The sequence below is a fragment of the Odontesthes bonariensis genome, chromosome 18, assembly GCF_027942865.1.
Source record: "Odontesthes bonariensis isolate fOdoBon6 chromosome 18, fOdoBon6.hap1, whole genome shotgun sequence".
NCBI lineage: Eukaryota > Metazoa > Chordata > Actinopteri > Atheriniformes > Atherinopsidae > Odontesthes > Odontesthes bonariensis.
The window spans coordinates 18,911,199-18,935,597 of record NC_134523.1 but is presented as its reverse complement, the minus strand read 5'-3'; the positions used below and the strand labels follow the sequence as shown (position 1 = coordinate 18,935,597).

The window sequence follows — 24,399 nt, the reverse complement described above, 5'->3', positions numbered from 1 at the left end:
TTTATCTTAAATTTGATATGTGTAATTTTAGTGTAGTTAAAATGCATTATTGCCCTCTAGCTTCAGTTAACATTCAAATAAAGTGTAAACTGCAGTAAAAACTAACGGCTTTAACAATTCCAAGGTTTTAGTTTATATATTTTAAACTAAAACAAATTATAAAAGGTGAATGTGTGACGACATTCCGCCACGGGTGGTACGTCACTACTACGACACCGGAAATGTAGTTTTTGGAGGCAGAATTGTCTGAGTTGTGGCGGTAAGTCTGCGTTAGTTGCAAGGCAGGGTTATCGTTAATATTCTTGTTAGCATAAGTGACACTGGACCCATTTGTACTGCTGGACCGGACACACGCACCGGGAGTCCACTGCCGTTGGAAGGGGTGGGTTGGCGCTAACGTTAGCTGCTAGCCGACTGGGGATTTGTTAGCAGGCTAGCTAACATCCTTCATAGCGGACTGAACACTCGGACCCGGCGTGAGTCAACGGTCAGATGCTAATTGAAGCTAACGGCTAACACCAACTCAACGGCTGTTGGTGAAGCGACTGCTCAGCGTCACTGCCTGTGTGTGTCTGAGGATTTCAACTTATTTCAACTGCTGGAGTTTCACAAACAAATGTTTTGATCTTAACAGGACCGGTTTAACAGCTTCAGAGTGCGGCTGCCATAAAAAGTAAGTAAACCCTTTCAGTTGTCTCTCAGCTTCGGCACACTTTAATGGTCTTGTTTATATTGGAAACATCTTAAGTTCGCTTAAAAGATGCCTTAGCAATTTACCTCTTAAAATACGAGTTTACATGTGTACATCCACAGACAAAAACTTTAACATTCACTACAACAACTCACTTTTTTTAAATGTAATTCAAAGTTTAATTGACTTTTTCCCTGTCTGACCTTGCCGTCTTCATAGAGGTCAGAGGTCATGTTTCTCCACTATGAACCCGGTCCGCAAACGTCTCAAACTAAGCCCGTCCAAACCACAACAATCTCCCAGCAACACCAGCAGCTTCAGGACTGCCCAGAGCCTTCCACCGCCAGAACACACGTCCCATGATGCTTCACTGTTGCCGCCGCCACCTCCAGCCTCTGAAGGAGCCAGAGGTGAGGAGGAGGAGCAGGAGGAGGAGGAGGAAGATGGCTACCTGCTGGTGGAGGAAGACACCACAGATTCCAGCCTTGTCATCACTATGGGTAACACACACACACACACACACACACACACACACACATCTCAGTCAATCAGTCTGGCTTTGTCGGGGGTTTCTGACCTGAACTGTAAAACCGGGTCTGAAACCTCAAATTCTGATGTTAAGACTGGATAAATCTTTTGAAACACTGATGATGTTTGCACTGATGACCGAAATGTTTGTGTCTCTCAGATGACAGTCAGTTGGAAGTGAAGGCGGCGAGGAGGAAGGCAGTGAAAAAGAGGAAGAGGACACCGAATGAGAAGGAGGAGGATGAGCGGCGCAGGGCCTCAGAGACGGAGGAGGAGGAGACGGGAGTGGAAGTGGAAATTGACAGACAGCTGGATCAGTCACTAGAGACAAAGTCCAAACAACACAATCTGACTACTGTGAACGTCAGAAACATCATCCACGTGAGTTCATCTACTTGAACACATCTGGGGATGTGTTATTGATTAGTATTTATTTACCATTGGCCTCAAACTTGGCTTTTTCTGTTTTTCTGTCATTTGTATTAGTACAAATACAGATAATAGATATTAGGTTAAAACAATTCAAAGATCAGTATATTAAAGGGATACAAGGTAGTTTAGCAGCAGTATAGCGATCTCTATTGGTCAACCTGAAATTCTACACTGTCGTAAAAATGCCCACCTTTGTATTATACACATCCACTAACTAAACATCGTGGCGAATGCTGCCGTTGTGTTATTTAGTCAGTGCAGTTAGGTCATCTGATTCACAAGTGTAGACTGCCCACGTAAGATACTATAATCAGAGATTTTCTGAAGAGAAAACTCAAGATAATATGTTATAATACTGTTGCTGGAGGAAGTGGCCGGGGACCGGGACATCTGGGTTTCTCTGCTCAGGCTGCTGCCCCCGCAACCCGGACAAGCGGAAGATAATGGATGTATGGATGTATGGATGTATGGATGTATGGATGGACTGTTGCTGATCTTGAATGGGATTCTTCCCTCATCATGGTGTATTCGTGGAGTGATTCCTTTGTATTAGCAGACACTTACAAAAGTTACATCTTAGACAGATGCGCGCAGGCACTACCAACACACGCCGCAATAAACGCAGACTAGCTCTACACTATTCCGATTACAATCATAATCCGAACAAATGAATCCATTTTCATGTGTAGATAACAATTCTTGTTCGGATCAAAACGCTATTCTTATTCTAATCAGGTCACTCCGTGTATTTCTGAAGCTAGGCTACGTCTCAGAACTCAGGAGGAATTAGAGCACCATCATCAGAAGGGCCAGGCTAACCTGTTTCTTTACGATCTAAAACGCAGATCACTATGGTAGATGAACAAGATCACGCTTGGAGAAATTTCACAAAGATGGGAAGTGCCAACATCGAACGTTTCATATTCAGTCTGTGAAAGGCAGAATATGAAACGCTTGGTGTTGGCTCTTCAACGCAAGCGAACACATAGCCTACAACTACAGCTAGCATACAGTACCTAGCTAAGTGCCGGTAAACACAAACGACTCTTCTCGCGCATCACGACACTTCAGAAGCGGGTCGCTCCTGCCGAAGTTACATATGGGATTTTCAGCATACAGACCCCTGTTGGGAGCGAGACAGGCTTCATTCGCTTACCATTGACTTGTTTAACCTTTGGTAAACTCCTGAAGGCTATAATTTTAGGTGAAAATGCTACCTAGTGCCCCTTTAAGGATGAGACAGTTTGTAGCCGGAATGTTCCAAAGCTAGCAAGTGTTGCTTTAGGACATACTATCGTGCATGTCATGTGCGCTAAAGGAGTGATGTTTACACCCTCAGTCGGGTGCAAATGGTTCGCTCCAAAGACTAACGCAAAACAGAAAAATAAGAGATTGAAACTATTATGAATTCTTTATTTTTGCTCAGAAAATCAAGTTCTTAAGCAACACCCTAAGCAGGGTCACTTAAAGAACATGATAGAGTCATGTCACATAATGCATAATGGAAGTTTTAAATCCTTTTTTGTTTTTCTTCATTGTGAGGGGGTAAATTGTACAGCTAAGCTAAATGTTACACCGACCCAGATGATGATATCCACGACAGTTGTGTTTTGAGTCTTAAAGTTTGATATTTGACCTACAGGAAGTGATCACCAACGAGCACGTGGTTGCCATGATGAAAGCTGCCATTAACGAGACCGAGGCGGTCCCTCCATTTGTGAGTCTCATACTGACGTCCAATAGGCACATTAAAGTTTAATCACCTCCTTGTTCACATGTTTTAACAGATAAGGGCTTTTTTTTTTTTTCTCCTCTTTAGGAACCTAAAATGACTCGATCCAAGTTTAAAGAAGTGGTGGAGAAGGGAGTGGTGAGTTTGTTTAAAGAGTTTGATGAACGTAAACCTCAGCAGAAAATCCATTTTCTGATGTTTGTGTTTCCTCTCAGGTGATTCCCACCTGGAACATATCTCCCATCAAGAAAAGCAGCGATCTAAACAAGGTAAAAAAACACAACAGATGTTTTATCCTCTGGAGGAAACCACTGGAATATATCTCGACTTATTTCACACTTGGTTACATCTTCAGCAAAGTTTTACTTTTTAAAAGAATAACTGAACGTTTCACCATGGGGGGGGGTTTGCATTTTATATTTTTAGGTTGATTTATTTTTTTTTTTATTTTTTTTTTATTTTTTTACCATTTTTAGGAATGTTCTTGTTTTTTTATATTAACATTGTGTATTAAATATTGAACAATTGTACATTCGTAATTCTAAGAAGATCAAGAAAAATACCTTTTTAAAGCTCAGATTTCTTTGTCTGGTGCCATCATTTAATGTTCAAATTGAAGTGAAGCTGTGAGACATTTCTGTGAAGCTTCGCTTTAAAGCCGCTTCTCTGAACATTCGTTTTCAGGCTCCCCAGTTCGTGGACATCCCTCTGGATGAGGAAGACTCCTCCGATGAAGAATATCGTCCGGATGAAGAAGAGGAGGACGAGACTGCTGAAGATGTGAGTCTCTGCCGTGACTGCAGCACAGTTTCATGCTGATGATCAGGGATTGATGATTGGTTGGTTTGTGTGCAGACGTTCCACGAGAGCGACTTGGAGAGCACAGCTTCATCTCCGAGAGGGAGTCGACTGAATAGAGCGGATGAGGACAGCTGCAGCCCCTGGCAGGTAAGAGCTGCTGCGTGTTACATCTTCAGCACAAGAAACGGGACTAAAGCTGTATTCCAGAAATTAGAAATGTTGTCTGATTATTCCATTAGTTGATGGTCAGTAAAATAAAGTGGAAAATTTTCAATAATCAGTCAAAAGTCACAGGCAAAAATTGTGGATTGTGGAGTAAAATCCCCAGAATCTTTGTAGATTTTGAGCATCCCACTGCTGTTATTTTGGACTTCTTTAGGAGATCAATTCACTGTTTTCTTGACTAGAAGGCATATTTGACATAGTCCTCAGGGGTCTAACGGGTCCCTCTGCAGTTAAGATGTCTAAGATGATGAGGAGCAAAAATAAAGACTTTGTAGCAGGATCACCGTCCTCTTATACCTCTGGAATTTTCTTTAGACCGATTACAGGCTCACGCATAGCCTCCTCTTTTTGCGTTTGGTTGTTCTGTAGCAAAACACAGATGCCTTGATGACTCTCCCCCTCCATCCTTTCAGACTTCTCGAGTTCGGTTTAGACGTTTCAAGGCGGGATCAATGGGACCTCCCCCTCCCCCCAAAGCCCTTCCCCCGAAAGCTGTGACTGACAGCACCTTCCTGGAGAAGCTTCATGCTGTTGAAGAGGAGCTGGCTGATTGTATGGAGCCCTACCCGGTAACTGCAGATGATGGGGAACTAACATGGTTTGAATTTTGAAATCACCTGGAAGACCCAAAGGGACAGTTTATAATCTTTCCAGGTCTGTGGGTGGAGATTTAATGCTGGTTGGTTATAGCTGCAGGATCAGTAATGAAAGGAAAACCCAGATACTGATTAATAAAACCTCAGGACAAGTTGGTATAGCTTTGGTTTCAGACGGTAGATATTAATAGCCAGTCTTAAAGTATGATTAACAATCTGTATGTAGAGTTTTTAAACCAGAAGAAAGGCTACGTGGCCGGTTTACTAATTTTCAGGACTAGTTGGTATCATTTTAAGCCTGGCTGTTAAACCATAAAACCTACTATGCAGGGAATTCAGTAAAGCAGTAAATCAGTAAACTTGACAGGAGAGCAGGTTTTGACTTGCATTTTTTCTATTCGGTGCCAAAGTCCTCCAACTAACTTTCATGGTAAAGAAAATAGCAAACTGTCAAACTTAGCTCGGACTGTTTTCTCAAAGGAATATATCAGCTGCACGCAGCAGAAAGAAAAAGTCCAAGACATAAAAATACTTTCCTTAGGAGCAGATGGAGACCAAAAGAGAGCTAAAAGGAAGGAAAATTAATTATTTTATTTTTTTTGTTCAGTAAAAGGGTGGACATTATTGTAATATTTACCACCACACAATATTAACTAAGAGGTTAAGCTGGTACAGATCCAACTTTAACTTTATTTTAACCTGTAAACCCATTTAAGCTGATAGAATTAAGCGAGGTAAAAAAAAGGTAAAATACTGAACATATCTCCAGCATAACAACAAGAAGGAAAGAATACAACAAAGGGATTTAAAAAAAACTATTCACCTATGTGACTAATTATTGCTTTCCATCAGCCTCTGTCGGAGTCAGAGGACGAGGCAGGTGTGATGGCGTGCCGGACTCGGTCCAAGCGTCCTCTCAGAGATGTCCCGCTGGGCCAGCTGGAAGCGGCGCTCCAAGCTCCCGACATAACTCCAGACATGTATGACTCCAGCTCCACCCACGAGGACAGGGAGTGGACTGATTGGCTGAGAGGCCTGATGATCACAGATGTGGACAACGAAGGTGAGTGTTTGTCTTATTGTGGGGACGCAACTTTTCTGTGAAGACGGGCCCATGGGCCTCATGTACAAAGCGTGCGTACGCACCTTTTCACGTCAACGATCAGATGTATCAAGAACGAAAAGACCGTGGAAATGTGCGGTGCCTCACGGCAGCTTCAGGGCTGGCGTACGCACTTTTCTGCAGCTGTTGATTCTTTGGCGACACCTAAGGTGATGTTGGGAAACTATTATGATAAATAAATGTGAAAACAATTAGTCCTCAGACAGTGATGTGCACATTTGAGATACACGGACAATTAATACTGATAAACAATTAACACACCCATGTGTCTGCAATTACACGAGTGGATATAAAAGCAGCGCAAAGTGGTGCAATGCAAATCATTAAAAACAATGGCTGCTTTAGCAGTATTAGAAGACTTTGCAAATGGTGCAATTCGAAGACAGCGTGTGTTCACTACAACAGAGAGGATTAGCTGGCATATGATGGCGACTCATTAGCCGTTTTGAGGGAAATCCTCCTGGAACTGTCCGTAGAGCTGCGGCCGGCGTTGGAGCGCAACACAGCGAGGAGCCATGCGCTGCCTGTGCTCACAGGTGATGTGCACACTGGGGTTCCAACCGGAGCATTCCAGGGGCAGGTGGCCAACCGATTGGGACTGTGCCAGTCTACCCTGAGCCGAGCCATGCCAGCCGCGTGGGACATAATTATCTGCATCTCAGCCACGTATATCAAATTCCCAACAGGCCAACATTAAAGCTCAATTTGAAGCGAGAGCCGATTTTGTAATCGGAGCTATCGACTGCACACACATTGCTATAAAAGCGCCATCACATGATGAATTTGTATGTTAACAGGAAACATTTTCATTCGATCGATGTACAGATCATATGTGATGCGTAAGTGCAATTAACCAACATTGTGCCTGGTTCAACGCACGATTCATACATTCTGAGTAACAGCATCGTTGGGAACAGACTTACAGGGTGGCACTGTGCGTGATGGCTGGCTTCTTGGTGAGTAACTTCATTCCTGTAATTGTCCTAATATTATTCCCCATGACGCGCATTGAGTATTTGCGCCCCCAGTTTCTATCCCGTCTTCACAGCATCATAGTCGGTGGTTAAAGCTGCAGTCGGCAGGTTTTCAAAATTGCGAGTCTAAAGTCGGAAAATTCGAACTGATACAACTTTCAGGTCCCTCCCCCAACCTCTAACAAGCTCCGAATCGCCCCCCAAACCCCTCCCCCTCTGTGGACGAGGTTGTGCACGTGAGTTCACACCAGTGTGAGCGCACACAAGCTGGGGCAGACTCACGCTCAGCAGCGTGTGCACAAGCTGTGATTGACAGGTAGGATTCCTCCACCCTAACTTGATTGGTTAAAAACAGCCGGGAGCGCTCGGTTTTTGCAAGCATGATTACAGGCTTCAGAGGGAGCTACAGATTTCGTTATTTTTCCTAAACAGCCTATTTAATATTCTACTTCCAGAATCCCATGACAGTTCAAGCTAATATGACTGAAAAAAAGTTGCCGACCGCAGCTTTAAAGTTAGTTTCTTGCTGTTTTTTGCTGGTTAAACTTCAGTTTAAGATCTTTCTAACAAGCCCCTGATCGTCTCTGTGGGCATATATTAATAACCCCGTGCGTAAAGTGTGAAATGTCTCAATCAGCCTCGACTTTTCCCCGGCGCACTTCTGCACGTATGAACACGTTGTTGTGAGTTACACAAAAACATCGGTATTTACCTTGGGGGTAATCAGAGTCACCCACATGTGTTCCCACCACCCCAGAAAGAGCAGTCTCTCCCATTGTTGCGCCGACTCTCTGTTTTAACAGTCGGTCACCCCCACCACCCGCCTGTTTTGGCCACACTGCGGCGGTGGGCAGCCAGTCTCCGCTTCACATCCACCTTAATGTGGGACCACTTCTTCTTCACCTCTGCTTGTGAGGCTTCTCAGACCCCACAGCATTGACAGCCTCAGGCTCTCCCACCCACTCTTCTTGTGTTTGCCGGAGGACAGCGTGTCAAAGAACACATTTTTTCGGGCCCCCACTTCAGAAAGTAGCACCGACATCTCGCTTTCCGTGAAGTTCTTCTTTTTTCCCGTCTTATTCATTCTTTTTTCTTTATTTTCTGACCGTACACAGAGGAGAATCGCAGGTGCAGGGCTCATTTAAATATGATTTGCGTATTTAATTCGGGGCGTGGACAGGGAGGAGTCGGGTGCTCCGACATGTGCGCTCAGTTCCACGTTGATTGGGATGTACAAACGAAATGTGCTTGGATTGATGCGTGCGCACACATTCATACATCCGACGTTGGAGATCATTTGGGTTTGAGCGTACGCCATGTTTCAGTAGGAAATCCACGCAAGTCTTTGTACATGAGGGCCCTGGTCCCCACAAAGTTGATCACTAAAAACTGTTCAATTCAACACGATGTCTCCTTACCAGAGGAGTGTGATGATGAAGATGATCCAGAGTACAACTTCTTGGCTGACATCGATGAGCCAGACCGCGAGGATTACCGTGATGACAAGGCTGTCCGCATCACCAGTCAGTACACGCAATAAAACACTCAAATGATATGGGGGGGTTTAATGGTAATGATTACAGCCGAAGGGATCACTTTGTTACTTAATTATATGATTGAGAAGATCGATTAAAGTTCATATTTGTAAACTTTTGTGTTAAAATACGATGCCAGTTATTTATCACTTCTAAAGCTCCACTGAAGCTGGAATCCTGGTCACTGGGAATGTGGGCTTATTGTTTCAAGTGAAGTGTAAATAATCCCTTTATTATCCCGTTCATGTTACTTCTGTACTGTTCTGCTGGATGTCCGTCTCTGTATTTCCTGTCATTTCACTGGTTAACATTGCAGAGTTCTAGATGCCACCTCACCGCTGTGTCTGAGAGAAACTCCGCTCATAAACTGTCTAATCACTGAGAGTGCTGATGGTCTGTCTCGTGTTGTCTTTTTGTACTCCAGAGAAGGAGGTGAACGAGCTGATGGAGGAGCTGTTTGAAACGGTACAAGCGTCACCTCGTGTACTACACCTGCAGTGATCCCGTCACACTTACAGATACAGATGCATATGAAGACATAAAACACATTCATGGACATCAGCAGTGCATGTAATGCCATTACATGAGTTCCTCCAGCCAGTGCTGATGGTTGTTACCGTGGTGAAGTTTGTCCACAGACACACCAGCTACAGATGTCTACTCTGAATTGACTTTGTAGTTGAGTCACAGCAGGATTTTTTTACAGGATTGTTTTCTATTGCCATTTCTTAGATGTGACTCACCAGATGGTTTGTGTCTTAGCTGGCAAACAGTAAACCTGCGTCTTCCTAGATATGATTTATATCTCAGTTATTCCCAGCAATCAAAGTAATTCCTCTTGTGAATGTCCACCGCAGGTTTTTTATTTTCCTGTTTAGGACAACTTCTTCTGAATTACAAACACTAGCAACCTAACATATACTGCCATGCTCTGGTGACACTATGCAGCCTGGTTTATACCCTCCAAATCAGTCAATGGAATAATTCACATTTCTTTTTTTTTGCGTCTATTTTAAAGATCTTCTCATATTTGGAGGACTGCAGTGACTAGTCTCTCATTTCCTTTGATTCACTGCTACTAAAAGTTTAATCAGCACTAACCAGAACCATGCGATTAACACTCAGATATGAGACACGCTCTGCTCCTGGTGTTTAACCGTGTCTGTGCTGGCTTGTTTGTGCACCTCAGTTGAAAGAGGACCTGGCAGGACAGGAACTAGATGATGAGGGCCACGATGAAGAGGAGGAGCCATTGGAGGAAACGTACACTGTTCAGACACACACACTCGAGGAGCAGCACATGTGTGTAACACGACAACATAACACACGTGCACAAACTCTGAAATCTGTGTTTCTGTCCTGCTGACTTTTTGTATCCATCTCAGAGGGCCAGGTGACGATGAGCTAGAGGAGCCAATCACAGAGCTGCGTACTGTGAAGCAGCAGCTGGCTTTGATCAGGAAGAGACGGCAGACAAACACAATGTGCAACACACATGCAGAATGTCAGGAACCATACACACTGAAGCTGAATGTGCAGCAGAAGAAGAGACTTCAGCAGCAGCTGCAGCAGGTACGTGTATAAATACAAAGAAAAGGCAAGAAATCCGTCCAGTTAACACGGACAAGGTTAGGGTTAGGTTGTGTCAGGTAGTTCTTTGATGTAGCTTGGTAATATGTTGACAGTTCTCACTCTGCATGTCTCTGTCGCTCTCAGCATGTCCAGCTGCTGACTCAGATTCACCTGTTAACTTCACCTGTCGCCAAACTGCACAGTGAGGCTGAGACCACCAGACAGTTCCTGGTAACTCACACTCACATCATCTGGATGTTTGTTTTGTGAAAGAAACCAGCTGTTTCTTAGTAATTCTGCTGAAAGTTAACTCCTCAAACTACACTACCGGTGTAAAAAAGATAGATTGTGTCTGATCTGAAACTGACTTTATTCCCACTGTCCTCACAAATACAGAATCTTTTTTTCATCTTGTATGTCTTTCAACACAATAAGTCTTAAAACACCTGTAAAACGCTAACTTTCTGTGTTATTATGGCGACTTATCTGTCAGTTTGAGGTAGAGATGTTGGCTCAGAGGGGCGAGCTGATCCGATCTGCAGGTCATCCTGGTTTCTGTAGCGCCTTCAGAGCCTCCAACCTTCAAGGGGCGCTGGAGCTGCTGGAGGAGCTGCGCCAGACTCCCATCAGCTATCAGCCACAACACCGGTCACCAGACGCCAGAGGACACAGTGAGTAGCCTGCAGCCACCACCCTCTTGCTTCAGAGCAAAGAGTGTTCCAGCTTTTCTTTAGCATCCACTCCGTAAAATTTATGTTGGAAACTGAAGAAAATGGTCCATGACAAGGCTCTACCCTGTAGAGCTGATATGTCTGCTATATGAGAAGGTTAGAACCTGATTAAATATTCAATATTATAAGAATTTATACTGTCAGAAAAGCCAGAAGAGATTAAACAATGTTCCAAAAGTTATTTTTATTTTTTGCTTCTTGATTCCATAATTTTTTTTCTTTACTTTATTTTAAAATTTGCAACTTTTTTTTTTTTAACATTTTGTTTTACAAAGCCAGAATATTCGGCTGTTAGATAAGATTGATTTGTGTCAAATCTGTTTGTTTTGTTTGGTTTGATTGCATAATTTTTGCCAGGGGTTGTAGAAATAATGTGAGGTTTGAGCAGCCAGCTACTTTCATGAGGTTTACATTTAAAGGAACAGGAACCAGGTTCTTCCCTAATGGGTAGAAAAGGTTTTTGATGGTCTTGTTATTTCCTTAGAGAGCAATGAGGTGTCAGTGGCTGTAATTGTAACCTTGTGTCTCTGTTGTCAGTGCGCTGTTTCCCTGTTTTGCCGGCTGAGCTGGCCTGGCTCTTTGCCACTCGTCCAGTGTTCCTCTACCCAGAGCTGCTGCCCTGTGCAAGTCTCGATCCCGCTCTGTACTGCCCCCGCAGGACGGCGGCCTTCACTCCAGCTGAAGACTGGTAAAACAAAGTGGCTGATGGAGGAAACAAGCAATCTCATAAAGACAAAAAACAAAACAAAACCATTTAAACATGTGTGTTTGTCTGTTTGCTTTATTAGCCTGCTGGTGCTCGGCCTCAGGAACTTGGAGGGGTCATGTGACCCGCCGAAGCTAGTATCTCAGTTTTTGCTGAGGAAAACTTTGGTGCAGGTCCGACGAAGAATCCTGCAGTGCTGCAGACCTGGTTCCCCCAACAACATTGTTAAGGTAACACATACACACACAGATGTGTACTGGACAAACATATGACTCGGCTAAGTGTGAAAAACTGTGCGTCTTCTGCAGACCTTCAGGTATCAGCAGGTGCTGTGGTCGATGCCGGTGGCCTGCCATCACGTTGATCCAGCAGAGCTACGCCCACCTGTGGAAAGAGAGGAGAGCGTCATGCCTCTTTGGCTTGTGGTACGACAGCTGTTTATCTGCACGGTTAAAGCACCAGTCCGCTGTTCAGTACCAAGAGAGTGATGTAAGGCAGGAAGATTTTGGAAAAGAAAAAACACAGCAAAGTGATCTCGCCAGCAAAAGCTTCCTGTTTGAATCAAGATATTTCCTGTCATTTCTATCCTGACTCGATATCATGCAGCCTCAGTGGAAACTTCCTCTAGTAACATTTTACTGAACAAATTTAGTTTTGTTTTTTGTTTTTTTAAATATTTTGTTCCTAAAATCTCAAAATCAGGTGTATTTTAGTAAAAATTAAAGAATAAATTAAAGAATTTAAAGGGACACTATGTAATAAATTAAGTCATTTATTAGCTCAAATCAACATATTCATTCATAAGTTAGTCCTCATTGGTGTAAAATGATCTCTGTCAAAAATCTCACTTATCCTCCTGAGTGAAGAATAACTTGTCTGTATCTACATAGAGCAGGTAAGCTCTATGGAGGCTGCCATGTCCTTCCGGTCTATGAAAAATGACGAAGTGCCGAGAGGGACATAAAGCACTTCGAATCGCGATTTCCCCACCAGGCCTACAAGCAGAAATGACGTCATTGTGACGTCATTTCCGCCAAATGGCTTATTACAGCCGCTAATGCTAAATAGATTTTATTCCTTGGCACATATGTCTTTGTGTTCATTAGCTTTCTTTTTGTAAGTGCATCATCTTCTTCTTTTTATTATTATTCCTATGCTCCCCCTGGATATCTTCTTTTTGGCGTTATGCTCACATTTGTAAACTGTTATTTTGTTGATTTACTAATAAAGTTTAAAAAAAAAAAAGCTAAATAGATTTTATCTCGTAAATGATCCCACTAATAATGCATTGATTGTTACCAAACTTCTGCCGTAGTACACATAGGCTCTTAACTCACAAAACGAGGCATTAGAAAGTTTGTAAGTTTACCGGGAGTTTATTTACCGCCGCTAATGCTCCTATTGCTAACGCAGGCTAATGCTAACGCTGCGTCGACGTCACTTCCGGTAACTCCCGGAATATGACTAATTGCATTGCTTGCACACCAAAGGAGATGTTATGTTATCTGACATGTTATCTGTCATCTGTATTTATAGTGTTGTTGTATGTGTGTTATATAATCCTTTGTACTGTGTGTCTTGATTTCTTTTTGTTTGTATGGACCTTGAGTCTGAAGCTATAGCTTCTTGAATCTTGACACATTCCGCTTGCCGTAGTTCAAGAAGTTGCAGCGCACATTTGAAAACGTGAGGCGCTAGAGAGCAAATTCATTCAACTTTGCAAAATAAAATTGCACCACTAGATGGGGGAAGAAATTACATAATGTCCCTTTAAAGAAATTTATTATCTACTGATGAGATGGTAAATGAGTCACATTAAGTCTCTTTAATTTTCATGTCAAATTGAATTTGAATGAATTTTCCACGGAAAATGGTGAGAAATTTGTTTGTATCAGGGGAAGTTTTAAAGCATGAAGTGAGTTCGACCTGTTTTTCAGATTTATTAATCAAAGGAATTTTTGCTACTGCCACAGTGTCACATGTGAGAGGTTTGTTTTGTGTACTAGCAATGTTTTTTTTGTTGTCGGAAACTCTTAATACTTGTTAACTACAGGGAATTAAGTAACAACAAAAATATTTGGTTCTGTTTCCACCCAGCGGAGCCTTCCTGTCATCTATCCAACCATCAAACACTTTAACAGCCCATCCGGCTCTGCCCCTGAGGCCCCACCGTCCTGCAGGAGGGGAAAGGTCCGTCACAGTCACCTGGCCTTTCTGCGCTCCGCCTCCAGCACCTACAGCTTGCCTCCCGGGACCAAATATCCAACTCGCCTCCCGGACAACCTGGACTTCAAACGTATCGGGTTTGTTGCGCTGTCGCAGCCCCTTCCTCCTCTTCCTCCTCTGTCCTACCCTCATTCTGACGGTCCGATCAACATGGCCTCCCCCTCTCTTCCTCATCCAACACCACTCAGCCCTCCTCGAGTCTTCCTCCAGCGCCTCCTCCTGACCAGGACAGATGCACCTGCTGACAGCATAACCAGCTCAACTGTCTCCGTGGAAACCACAGAGCAAATCAGAGGCCACTGTCAGACACTGGCAGGACTGAGGAGAAGAAGGCTGTCAACCACTCCTCCTGCAGCAGGGAAACCCAGCGTGAACAAAGAAGAAACGAGAAGGAGTGATAATGAAGCCACTGGTCCTCCTCCTGAAGACCCCGCCTCATTTCGAGTGATGGGGGATGATGTCATCAAAATTAATAACAAAGAAGAAGATGAGGTGGAGGAAGAGAGCGATTTACTCTTGGCTCTGTCTGAATCTTCGCCCAGCGCCGCAGGAAGTGTCAGCTGTGATGACGACCAGGCTGATCTAAAGGAAACTCAGTCAGAACAACAAGCAACTGTGATTCCATCTAAAGCAGTAGAAGAAGATGAAGGTGTTGATGATGGGGGAACGTCTTCAGATGAATCGGTCATCCAGCTGCAGGTCAAACATTTTCATTTCAGATGATTATTGACCTGTGTTGCTGCTTGTAGACTCGCCTTACAACAGCAATAAAAGGGTCAAAACGTGTTTCACTCAATTAGAAACAGCGACTGTCTTTAGAAAAAGAAAAACCAGTGAACTTTGCATGCAAACATACTGAATTAAAGGCATGGTTGGTAATCCTGTTCAGAAACACATTTCGTAATACTGGGTGAAATGGTCCGTCTATCCTGAGAGTAATCTGTACATGATGTATTTAGAAAAAGGGCCGAAAATAATCAGACCTCTGTGGCAGCTGCAGGACTGACAAAAAGCTGACCAATCCAAACTCCTCGGGCCGAGGGCAAAAAAACAATCAGATTCCTTCATGTCTAGTTCTGCCCGTTCTGCCTACGCCCCCCTCTGTCGGCTCCCTCCTCCCTTCTCTGGAGCTTAGCAGAGGTGCCCCTTTCAAATCTTGCTAGCTCTCCAGGATTACCAACCATGCCTTTAAGTGATTGGAAGAAGTATACTTACAGAATAGGACAGTATAATTTACAACAAAACATTTGCATTTACACAGCTGAATAGAAATAAAAGTACTGCACCAGATGATCCATTTTCTATGCCCGCTTAATCCGTCGGTCGGGTCGATGCCCATCCCAGCAGTCATCGGGCGAGAGGGCTAGTCCATCACACCAGATGATATATAAGTTGAGCGTGTTTGTCACAATCTGTTTGATTTTATTCTGGATATTAATTTTTAGATGGTCATGGATCACTATCATTCAACTCAGTCACAGTAGTCAGACTACTGGTGACTGCTCACCTCAACAAACATCATCCAAACTGGGATGATTCATTGGTACTTGGAACAATTTGTTTCAGTTATTCTGGTTGTATAAGGTGATGAATCTTATGTCTGAAATGAAAATGCGTCTGTAAACCTGCACCATACGGTTCATATTTTTTTTTGCACAGGGAGAGGTGTTATTGGGCGAAAACCATTTATAAATCAGTCTAAATATGATCTAAATTTGTATCTAATGCTTGTCTGTACCATCTGTGCTAAAAAACAAAACAAAAAATGTTTAACAATCTTAACTTTTACCTTGTTATCAGACCTACGATGTTTCCCAAGCAAAGAGATCAATGACTCAACCGGGACAGGGGTTAACATTTGAGCTGGTCCTTCTTTAGACTAAAGATATAATTGTGTTTGTAGGAGAAGCTGTCATCAGAAGAAGCTGAAGATGGTGACAAAGATGATCAAAGGGAATCGGAAGATATGGTTTTTGCTCAGGATTATCTCCAAAGAGTGAGAGCACAAACACACACCTTCCCCTGTTCACTGCAGCTCTTACCGTAAATCCTCTAATATTGGCCTGTATTCCATTACTGGCCGGGATTCTAATATTGGCCGGTCTCGCTGTCGGAGGAGGTAAATACTGGCCGGACTCTTATACAGGCCGGGTCTATAATTAGAACCAACGATTTCTCTGGGCAGCCTCAACATTATACCAGTACTTGTGATCGTAACATACAAGACTTGCAGCTCAATGCGCTTTACAGTCAGATTACCGGTAACAACAAAGTTAAAGCAAAATTAAAGAAAATTAAGTAAAATAAAAAAGAAATAAGTATATGGTATGTTGAAATTAGCATTCACTTCTATCACTATCGCATTCGAATGCGATCACGATCGTGAGTGAGCCTGTCCACTGTGACTTGCAATAACGGCCAAACTACCGATATCGTTTTTTACAGCCCTGCGCTGCTGCCCGTCTGCGCGAGGAAGAGAACAGACAGGCAGCAGAACATGAGGACGAAGAAGAACTGTACAATAATGAACTTGTTGTAAAGACTGGCGGGAGTGATGAGGAGATTACGGGGAGAGATGAAGAGGAGATGAAATACCGGTAGCCTAATTATCACCATGGTTAAGTGACAATGCACTACTGGTAACTGCGGTCAAGTGAGCCGCGGATGAACGAGTGGCGGCTCACTTGACCGCAGTCTACTGGTACCGGAAAGTTTGCTACGTTTCTGTTACCATATTACCGGTACTAAACTGGAATTTAGCCTGAATTGCCGGTATTTGTCTATTTTATAGGTTCAAATAGACACAAAATCTCGTTTTTTTTCATTCCACTGGTAGTCTGTTTTGCTCAAATAGAAATATAGGCCTGTCTCTAATTCTGGCCTCCTTCCAATAATGGCCGGGACCAAGATGCACGTGAGTGAATAAAGGCCCCGGCCTATATTAGAGGATTTACGGTATTCAGTAGTACAGTAGTGTCATCTTGGTCTACCATGTGATTGGTCCAGTATGTTATCAGGGATGATTTTCGTGTTTTCCACAGGTGTGTGAAGCGGTGCGGGTGTGTCCAGGTCTTTCTGAGCAGCTGTTGGAGGTTTTGGATGAATTTACAGCAGCAGTTCCTCCAAAGGCCCCCAAGGTTTTATATGACAGACTGAGCTGTTTGCTGCGACCGTGGCCTCAGCTGCTTAAGGACTTTGCTGCCTTCCTGAGCCGCACACAGGCCCACAGATGTGGACTGGTAGGTGACATCACAGTGACTCTCCACGATTTTACTCGGATTTGGAGAAAGACTTAAAACTCTTCTTCCCCTCTGTCAGCTGTTGGAGCAGCAGCTATTTGAACGAAGTAGGAAGTTTCTACGGCGACTTGGACAAAGCCTTGGAGAGAGTTCCTCCCTCTACCAGCAGGTGGTTTCTGTGCTTCAGGGAAGCTCCACCCCCTCATCTGAGGACATGGAAAAGGTAGATAAAGACCCTCACATCCTCAGCAATCAGCTGATCATGACTTCAAACCACAATTCAATTTAAGTTATGAAATGTGGAAAATTTGATTATTTATCTCATGGGTTTGATTTCCGTAATCAGATTATTGGAGACTGTTCACATGAGTTTAGACAATTTCCTGAAGTCTTAATTGAATATCTTTGACTTGCTTTGTTGAGAATAAGACAGAGGGACATTACAGCAGCACCTTTTTTCACCAAGAATTTCCACCTTTATTTATACTGACATTTTTTAGGATGTAGAGTGATCGCACTCTGTCCCTCTCCTCTGCATGGTCTACGTTTTGATTGGTAGTACTCAGTAGCCATTAAAGTACCTTGATTACTATATGAGGCATTCAATAGCTTTAAAGCTCACACTACTAGGCTACACACAGCAAACTGCAAATGTACTCTCAAATATTTAGATTTCTGTCTACTGCAGTTCAACTGTGGACAGCTGGTATGATTCTTCATTTTGTGAGCCAGCCGTTGAACAGGCCCAGTCTGTTAACCCATTTAGGCCTAAAACGCCTGGAAAAGAATGCCTGTAAAACCTATGGGCGATTTCAGAAAGACCCCCTAAAACCTGAAGTTTTTCTGGAAATTCAGCAATTGTGTCAACGCCTACTTGATTTCTCAGCCTCTGTAGCAGATAGAAACAAAATTCAAAAAGTATTTGAGGGCTTACACCTGTGGCTTTCTTTGGAAATTGACTTTATTTACATACACCTTCACGAAAATAGAAAATGTGAAAAGTAAAGTGCAGGAACAGCGCTATTTTCAATTAGAAAACAGTAATAAAATAAAATTTAATTTTATATTTAAATTATTTATTTATCTCTTTATTTTATCGCCAGTCTCTTCGTACTGGCAGCACAAGGAGCCCATACACATTCCAATAAACGTTTTCATCTCCGGCACAGTTACGTGTGACCACCTTGCCATCTTTGCTCGAGCTGGAGTCTGAAGTACCTGGTCACTGTATCTATTCGTCTCGGAAACGAGATGCGCCCAAAGCTCCCCAGTAAAAATATGATTAAATGCCTGCAACGGTGTGGCATCTGCAGGTAAATCGACTTTCACCGCTGGTGTGCGGTTGAAATCTCTCCGTCGATTACGGTGGTAATTGTCAGTCTTCCACTCACATTCAAACCCTTCAAAATCATCCTCAAACATATGTGCTAGCCAGAGTTCGCATTAACCGACAATTGTACGTTATTGACGGATTTTTTTTCAGCTATGACGGAAAAATTTGAAGGCCGTCCGTCATTTTGACGGATTTGACCATTACCATTACCAATAATAAAAAAAATAACAATAAAACACACAATTGAAATCATAGGCAAGTTATGACATTTTTCTTACTCTTCATAAGTTTCATTGCCGTCACCAACTTTCAATCTGTGCCGCAGCTTTGGTGTTCAGTGGGCCGATACATTGTAGCCAGCTGCGCGAGGGTGTTCTGATAGCCGCCCGTCTGTAACTTTGACAGATGATTAATCATAAAAGTAGACCTACCGGTAACCTCACACCCGACCTGTTGGTGGCGAGCTCGTGCATATTAATTAGCAATTTATTAGCGATTGATTAGCTGTCATCACGTTCAGAGGCTCTTGCCGGCTTCTTATCGTTTCATTGGGAGACATGTTTCCCGACTTCAGAGCTTTGGCTGAAGTGGCGCTGGTCATTCCAGTCTCCAGCTTCGCAGCTGAGCGTGGGTTCAGTCTTCAGAATAAAATTAAAACCTCAATGAGAAGTCGTCTGTCAGAGGCAAGGACGCAAAATTTAATGACAATCGCCTCGGCAGCAGTCTCAATTGATGCATTCGATTACACACAAGCGAGCTCCCTATTCAAATCAATGCGGGCCAGAGGAAGGTTTGAGCTACAACAGGTCAATTCTAGATTACCACTGCAACCATTCTAAGTGGACTGTTCATATTTCACTTCAATTGTTCTAAGTGGACTGTTCGTATTTTCACTACAATTTTCTTCGTTCGACTACGTTATAAAATAACATGTTCATATGCCCAACAGCCGCAATGTTTTTAGCAGCGAAAAAAACGAGTTCACAAGTGACCGAACGTCAATCTCTGAAGAAATGCATAAATAAAAAAAATATTAGATAATACACACTTGTTCTGTGAATTATTTTTTTAAATGAAAATAAGTCAATAAAACGAGTTATTATAAGCATTAGGATATAGCCTGTATATTAGCCTACCATTTAAAAGCCTGTATATTACCATTTAAAATAAAATGACGGATAATAATGGACAATGACGGAATTTTTACGACCCTGTCCGTCAAAATGACGGACAGTGAAAAAGTCTAGCGCAACCACTGGTGCTAGCCATAAATCTGCATCAATTGGGTCAGCACGTTCATCGGCATCATCAAAGCCAAGAAACTCCTCAAACCGCTACCGTCTGAAATATCTTCCCACTGAAAGTCCTCCATGCTTGTTCGATGTAACTTAACTTCAAAACAATGACACGAGGAACATGACGACAGTCTCACGTGTCTATTATAATGCATTTAATTGGCGCAGAGGTCAATAATTGGTGCAAAACAACCTTATACATGAAAAAAGACGTGTACGCTTTCCCGGCCTCAATGGGTTAAAACGTTGCACCACAGAGAGAACCCAACGACCAGACGTCAGGGTTTATACTCCAGTCAAAAGTCACGTTGTGATTCCTCCGTCACCTATTGGCTCCATTAACCCTGGGCTTCACCGTCAGCCCATACCTCTGTGTTTTAGGTTTTTTAGAAGCTGACCCTCAGAACTGTTGCTTATAATACAAGTTTATTTTCTGCCCTAGTGCTGCATTCAGTGACAAATGGGAGATGAAATTTCCAACTTCTGGTTGGGAAAATGTTTTTTTAAACCTAGTATAGCAATATTCGATCATTTCTTTCTTAAGTGAACTACATAACTGCTGATGAATATTTGCTGTCAAAAGCAGCAAATGAGTTTCAACTTCTCGTGTCCGAGAGACGGCGCATGTGTCATGATTTGAACTTGAATTTGTGTGGCGATAAAGATGAAGAGACTGGATAATTTGACTCTGACCTGCAGTGCGACGTTGAAATCCACTGCAAATCTGAACAGCTTACCGAGTGATTTATTTCTAAACGTAGGCAGCTCCAAAGTGAGAGGGTTGTACTTTTTTCTAAGTTTATTGTGACTCAGAAACTCAAATATATGTAATCAAGCGACCAAGCCAGAAAACAGTGAAATTGTCCATGAGAGCATTGTTTAGGCAACAGTTTAAAATATCAAAAACAATGATTTTACCAATCTCCTCACATTAAGCCATTACTTTTGGTCCAACTGGCCAACCAGTGCACTTTTTATTTATACCTTGTGATTTCAGGGAGGTGCTTTTTACAGAAAACTATTTCATTCAACAATATTTGAATATCAGCTTGAAGATTTTCTAATATTTGGACCTAAGTTTCAGTTCACGCTTTCTTTTTCTTCTGTCAGGTCTCATCTCTGCTCAGACACCATCCCGACCTGCATGGAGAAGTCCAGGAGTTCTTCCAGCAGCTCCACACCTGCTCAACACCCGGAGCAACCGGCACTGAGACCACAAAAGAAGATTCTGCAACCCAGAAGGCTCCTGACAGAAACTGGGAGCGAGTCGACACTCAGACGGGAAGTGACCGAGAGGACGAAGAGAAACGGCGAGCGGTTTGTGCCAAAAACATCACAATGACATCCACCGGAGAGAAGGTCATCGTCTGGACCCGGTCAGAGCAAAACACACCCACTGTAATACACAAATGTTCTATAAGACGTCATAAACACAGTGTAAGAGCATCAGATTTCTTTGTTACCTGGCCAGCATTCACTTTTTAATGCTTGTAACATAAAGGTAAGAGTACAGGCGCACTCCGTTTTTAATGGAAGCTGATTTAACCACAGAGATGGAAACGTCTACCGACTTTTCTGTCCTATCCTATGAATTGCCAGTTGAGGCAGTAGCTGATGCAGTGGGTTGTTGGGTTGGACACACCACCAACCATCAGTTACCAGCACCCGATTATCATTGGAAAGACCAAGAGGTGGCTAGCTTAAAAAATTTATATTAATAATAAAAACATGGAATCTAAAAATGTCACACATCATTTATCAAGAACATAGAGACATAACGCGGAACATTAAGGAAACATGATGGAAATTATTCGTAAGTTCACAGGAATCTGGTCCTTCTGTTTCAGTGAGGCAGACCGCACCATCCTGACGGCCTGCCAGCAGAGAGGAGCCAATCGGAAAACATTCAGACAGGTGTCTTCCCAGTTGGGAAATAAGACTGTCCAACAGGTAAGAGGGGGGGTGGGTATAGAGCTTAGATCGGGCCTAAAAAAATCAAACCCGACCCTTTCCGAGCCCGTGCACATTGTGTCCGAGCCCAGCCCGGCACATTAACTGTAATTATGAGCCCGAGACCGCTTTAAACCTGACCATTTCTTAATATGTGGGCCGTTATAGCTGACGTTGTCAACTTAACTACAATTTTGAGTTGTTTGAAGTGAACCACAGAAATTTGTTAACAATTATCTTGATGAACAATGCAACAAGGACGACACGTATAGCCTAAATGTGTGTTTATTCGTGATTGGATCGTAGCGTACATGGATCCGAATGAAGAGACTTTAAATAACAATGATGATAAACACAGAAAATAACCATGATGATAAACACAAAAAATAAACTATTATAAATAGTAGCCTATTTAAATATTTAACGTAGGCTATGGGCTATTATAAAACGAAGTCACAGTGCAAACGTGCTTAATGTCTGACTTGTGCAACTTTGTATACATTAAGAATATTGTCTATATAGAATATTTCGTCTAATTATTACATAATTTTGCCCGTACCAATTAAGCTAATAGTGATTTTTAAAAAAAAATAATAATAAATTTAAAAAAAGCTTGATCACGCCCGGTCCGAGGATAGTGGCGGGAAATATTGGACTCGGGTGCGGGCAGAGAATCTAAACTCTAGGTGGGTATCTCTGCGACAGACAAGGAAAGATGCCTTTGTTATTTTACATGCGAGAAACAATTAAAAGATGATTTTGTGCCTCCTTTAGGTCCAACTTCGTTTCCAGGAGCTGATGAAGCTTTTCCACTCTGCATCCAAAAATGCCACATCCTCGTCCTCAGAGGGCCAGCCAATCAGCAGAGAAGATGCAGCCCCAGACTGAGAGAAGGACCGATCTCAAAGAAGCCTCTAACCCATCACAAAAAGTGGGCTGAGCTGAGTCTGATCCAGATCTGCTGCTGTGGGATCACACCTGAGATGTTTCACAGAGGGCGTTCGACCGCTGGATAAAGGTGTTCCACTTTGCATGTTCCCTTCAAGAACATCAGCCCACTATCAGTAGTATTTAAGATCTCATCCGAATGACCCAAAAACTCCCTGAAGCTGAGCCTAGTTGAAGGTAAAGTCTTCAAAAATGATCTGAATGAGTTGCTTCAGGTTCCACAGCTGTTGTAACGTTTCTGAAACATGTTTAAAGTCGTTTACTGAGGGTCCAAAATCAGAATCACTCTTATTTGCTAAGTATGAAAACTGATCTCTTAGAACGACCAAAGAATTTAATTTCAGTAAACAACATGAATCGGACTTGACTATAAAACTGTCAGGATACTGAAATAGGATTGATTCCTTGTTCCAAGCTTTAATCTGAATGGTTCCGGTCACTGTGAACTCACTGAATGATTCAGAGTTGATCTACAATTCTTCAGTGAGCGGGCTGTTCTAGGCTTCAGGCTCTAGATAAATCGGCAGAATTAAAATTTTAGACATTTCCTCTTGCTCAAACTTCTGTGAAAGTACAAATCAATAGATTAGACCTTACAGAGGAATTGGTTAAAGGTTTCCGGGATACCTTTGCTGTATTTATGCCACTAAAATCCACTTTGTTGTACAACAATTTTTTTTTCTAGAGTCCATCCACAATGTTTGTAGCAGCTGTGCTAGATTTGACAAGGTTGGGTGTTATTCTGGATTATTCCGGGTCATAGGATTTGATGGAAGTTTACTTTGACTGATTTCAGTTTGACTCTTGGAAAAGTCCCTCTGATGTCTGTTTGCAGAAGTAATTGGGATAGTTTGGTTTCCCTTGAATCTTCCAGAACTTATCTAGAACGATGGAACATTTTAAAGACCTCAGACTTCACACAGTGACTTCAGAGTTTGCCTGACGCTCAGACACTCGGCATTTCAACTTTTTTTTTTTCCTCTTTAAAACCCATGTGGCTGGTGAGGACATATTTATGTTGAATAGTAATGTATAATTAATTTGTCTCCTGTGACCCTACTGAGGGGGTGGGGCTCTATGAGGTCATGTTATGCAACACGATCCTCCGAAACTTTTGAAAAAGCAAACTTACCCAGGTGATGTTCTGCAAGGGTCGACCCACTTCAGCTCGGCTTCACTTCTTGCTCTTTTTATTTTTATTTATTTTGCTGTTTGTTTGTCAGTGTGGCGTTTTCTAATTTTCCACCAACAGAGCAGTAAAACCAGTGAAACCAGTATGAATTTCATACCGTTGCTCTGCTTTTCAGTCTTTTGATTCCTCATTGCCTTAAACAGTCTTTGTTTCTTCAATCTGAATAGATTTGCGCAGCTTCAGCTGTTTGGTAGCTGGTGTCAATAGCTATCACAAGTTAAAGTGATGTTTATTTATTAATATGTGCATCATTAACAAACGCATCAAGATCTCTTTTTTCTTTCTTTGTAACTTTACAGACGGGCTGCTCCGCAGTAAAAGTGATTTATGTTTTAAAATCATTTGTCTTCCCTTGATGTCTTCCCCGGGGGCAAAATTTTCTGACAATTTCTCATGCGTCTTAACAGCTTTACTTACATGTTTCTTAAGAGTGTGAAAGTTTTTTTCCAACGTTCTGTGAAGGTTTTGTTGAAACGTTTGTTTATTCATATTGAATATAGACAAATGAAAGTTGACTTCAATAAAAGATTTTTTACATTTTTCAAATTTTTGTGTTCAGTCCTGTTTTTT

At 42.5% G+C, this 24,399-nt stretch overlaps 1 protein-coding gene across 1 annotated transcript; it reads left to right on the top strand.

Moving 5' to 3' along the window:
* The first annotated feature begins 223 nt into the window (after positions 1 to 223).
* On the top strand, positions 224 to 24,375 carry gon4la (gon-4 like a). The gene is made up of 26 exons (XM_075449095.1): positions 224 to 673; positions 911 to 1,191; positions 1,380 to 1,600; positions 3,294 to 3,368; positions 3,471 to 3,521; positions 3,599 to 3,652; positions 4,068 to 4,163; positions 4,239 to 4,331; positions 4,823 to 4,978; positions 5,858 to 6,068; positions 8,524 to 8,625; positions 9,062 to 9,102; positions 9,827 to 9,939; positions 10,023 to 10,209; positions 10,354 to 10,440; positions 10,703 to 10,880; positions 11,478 to 11,628; positions 11,729 to 11,876; positions 11,955 to 12,071; positions 13,744 to 14,571; positions 15,776 to 15,868; positions 16,914 to 17,111; positions 17,191 to 17,334; positions 20,850 to 21,115; positions 21,587 to 21,689; positions 22,464 to 24,375. Exons 2-26 carry the CDS (start codon positions 936 to 938, stop codon positions 22,575 to 22,577), a joined length of 4,083 nt encoding a protein of 1,360 aa, XP_075305210.1. The 5' UTR covers positions 224 to 673; positions 911 to 935; the 3' UTR covers positions 22,578 to 24,375.
* The last annotated feature ends 24 nt before the right edge of the window (positions 24,376 to 24,399 follow it).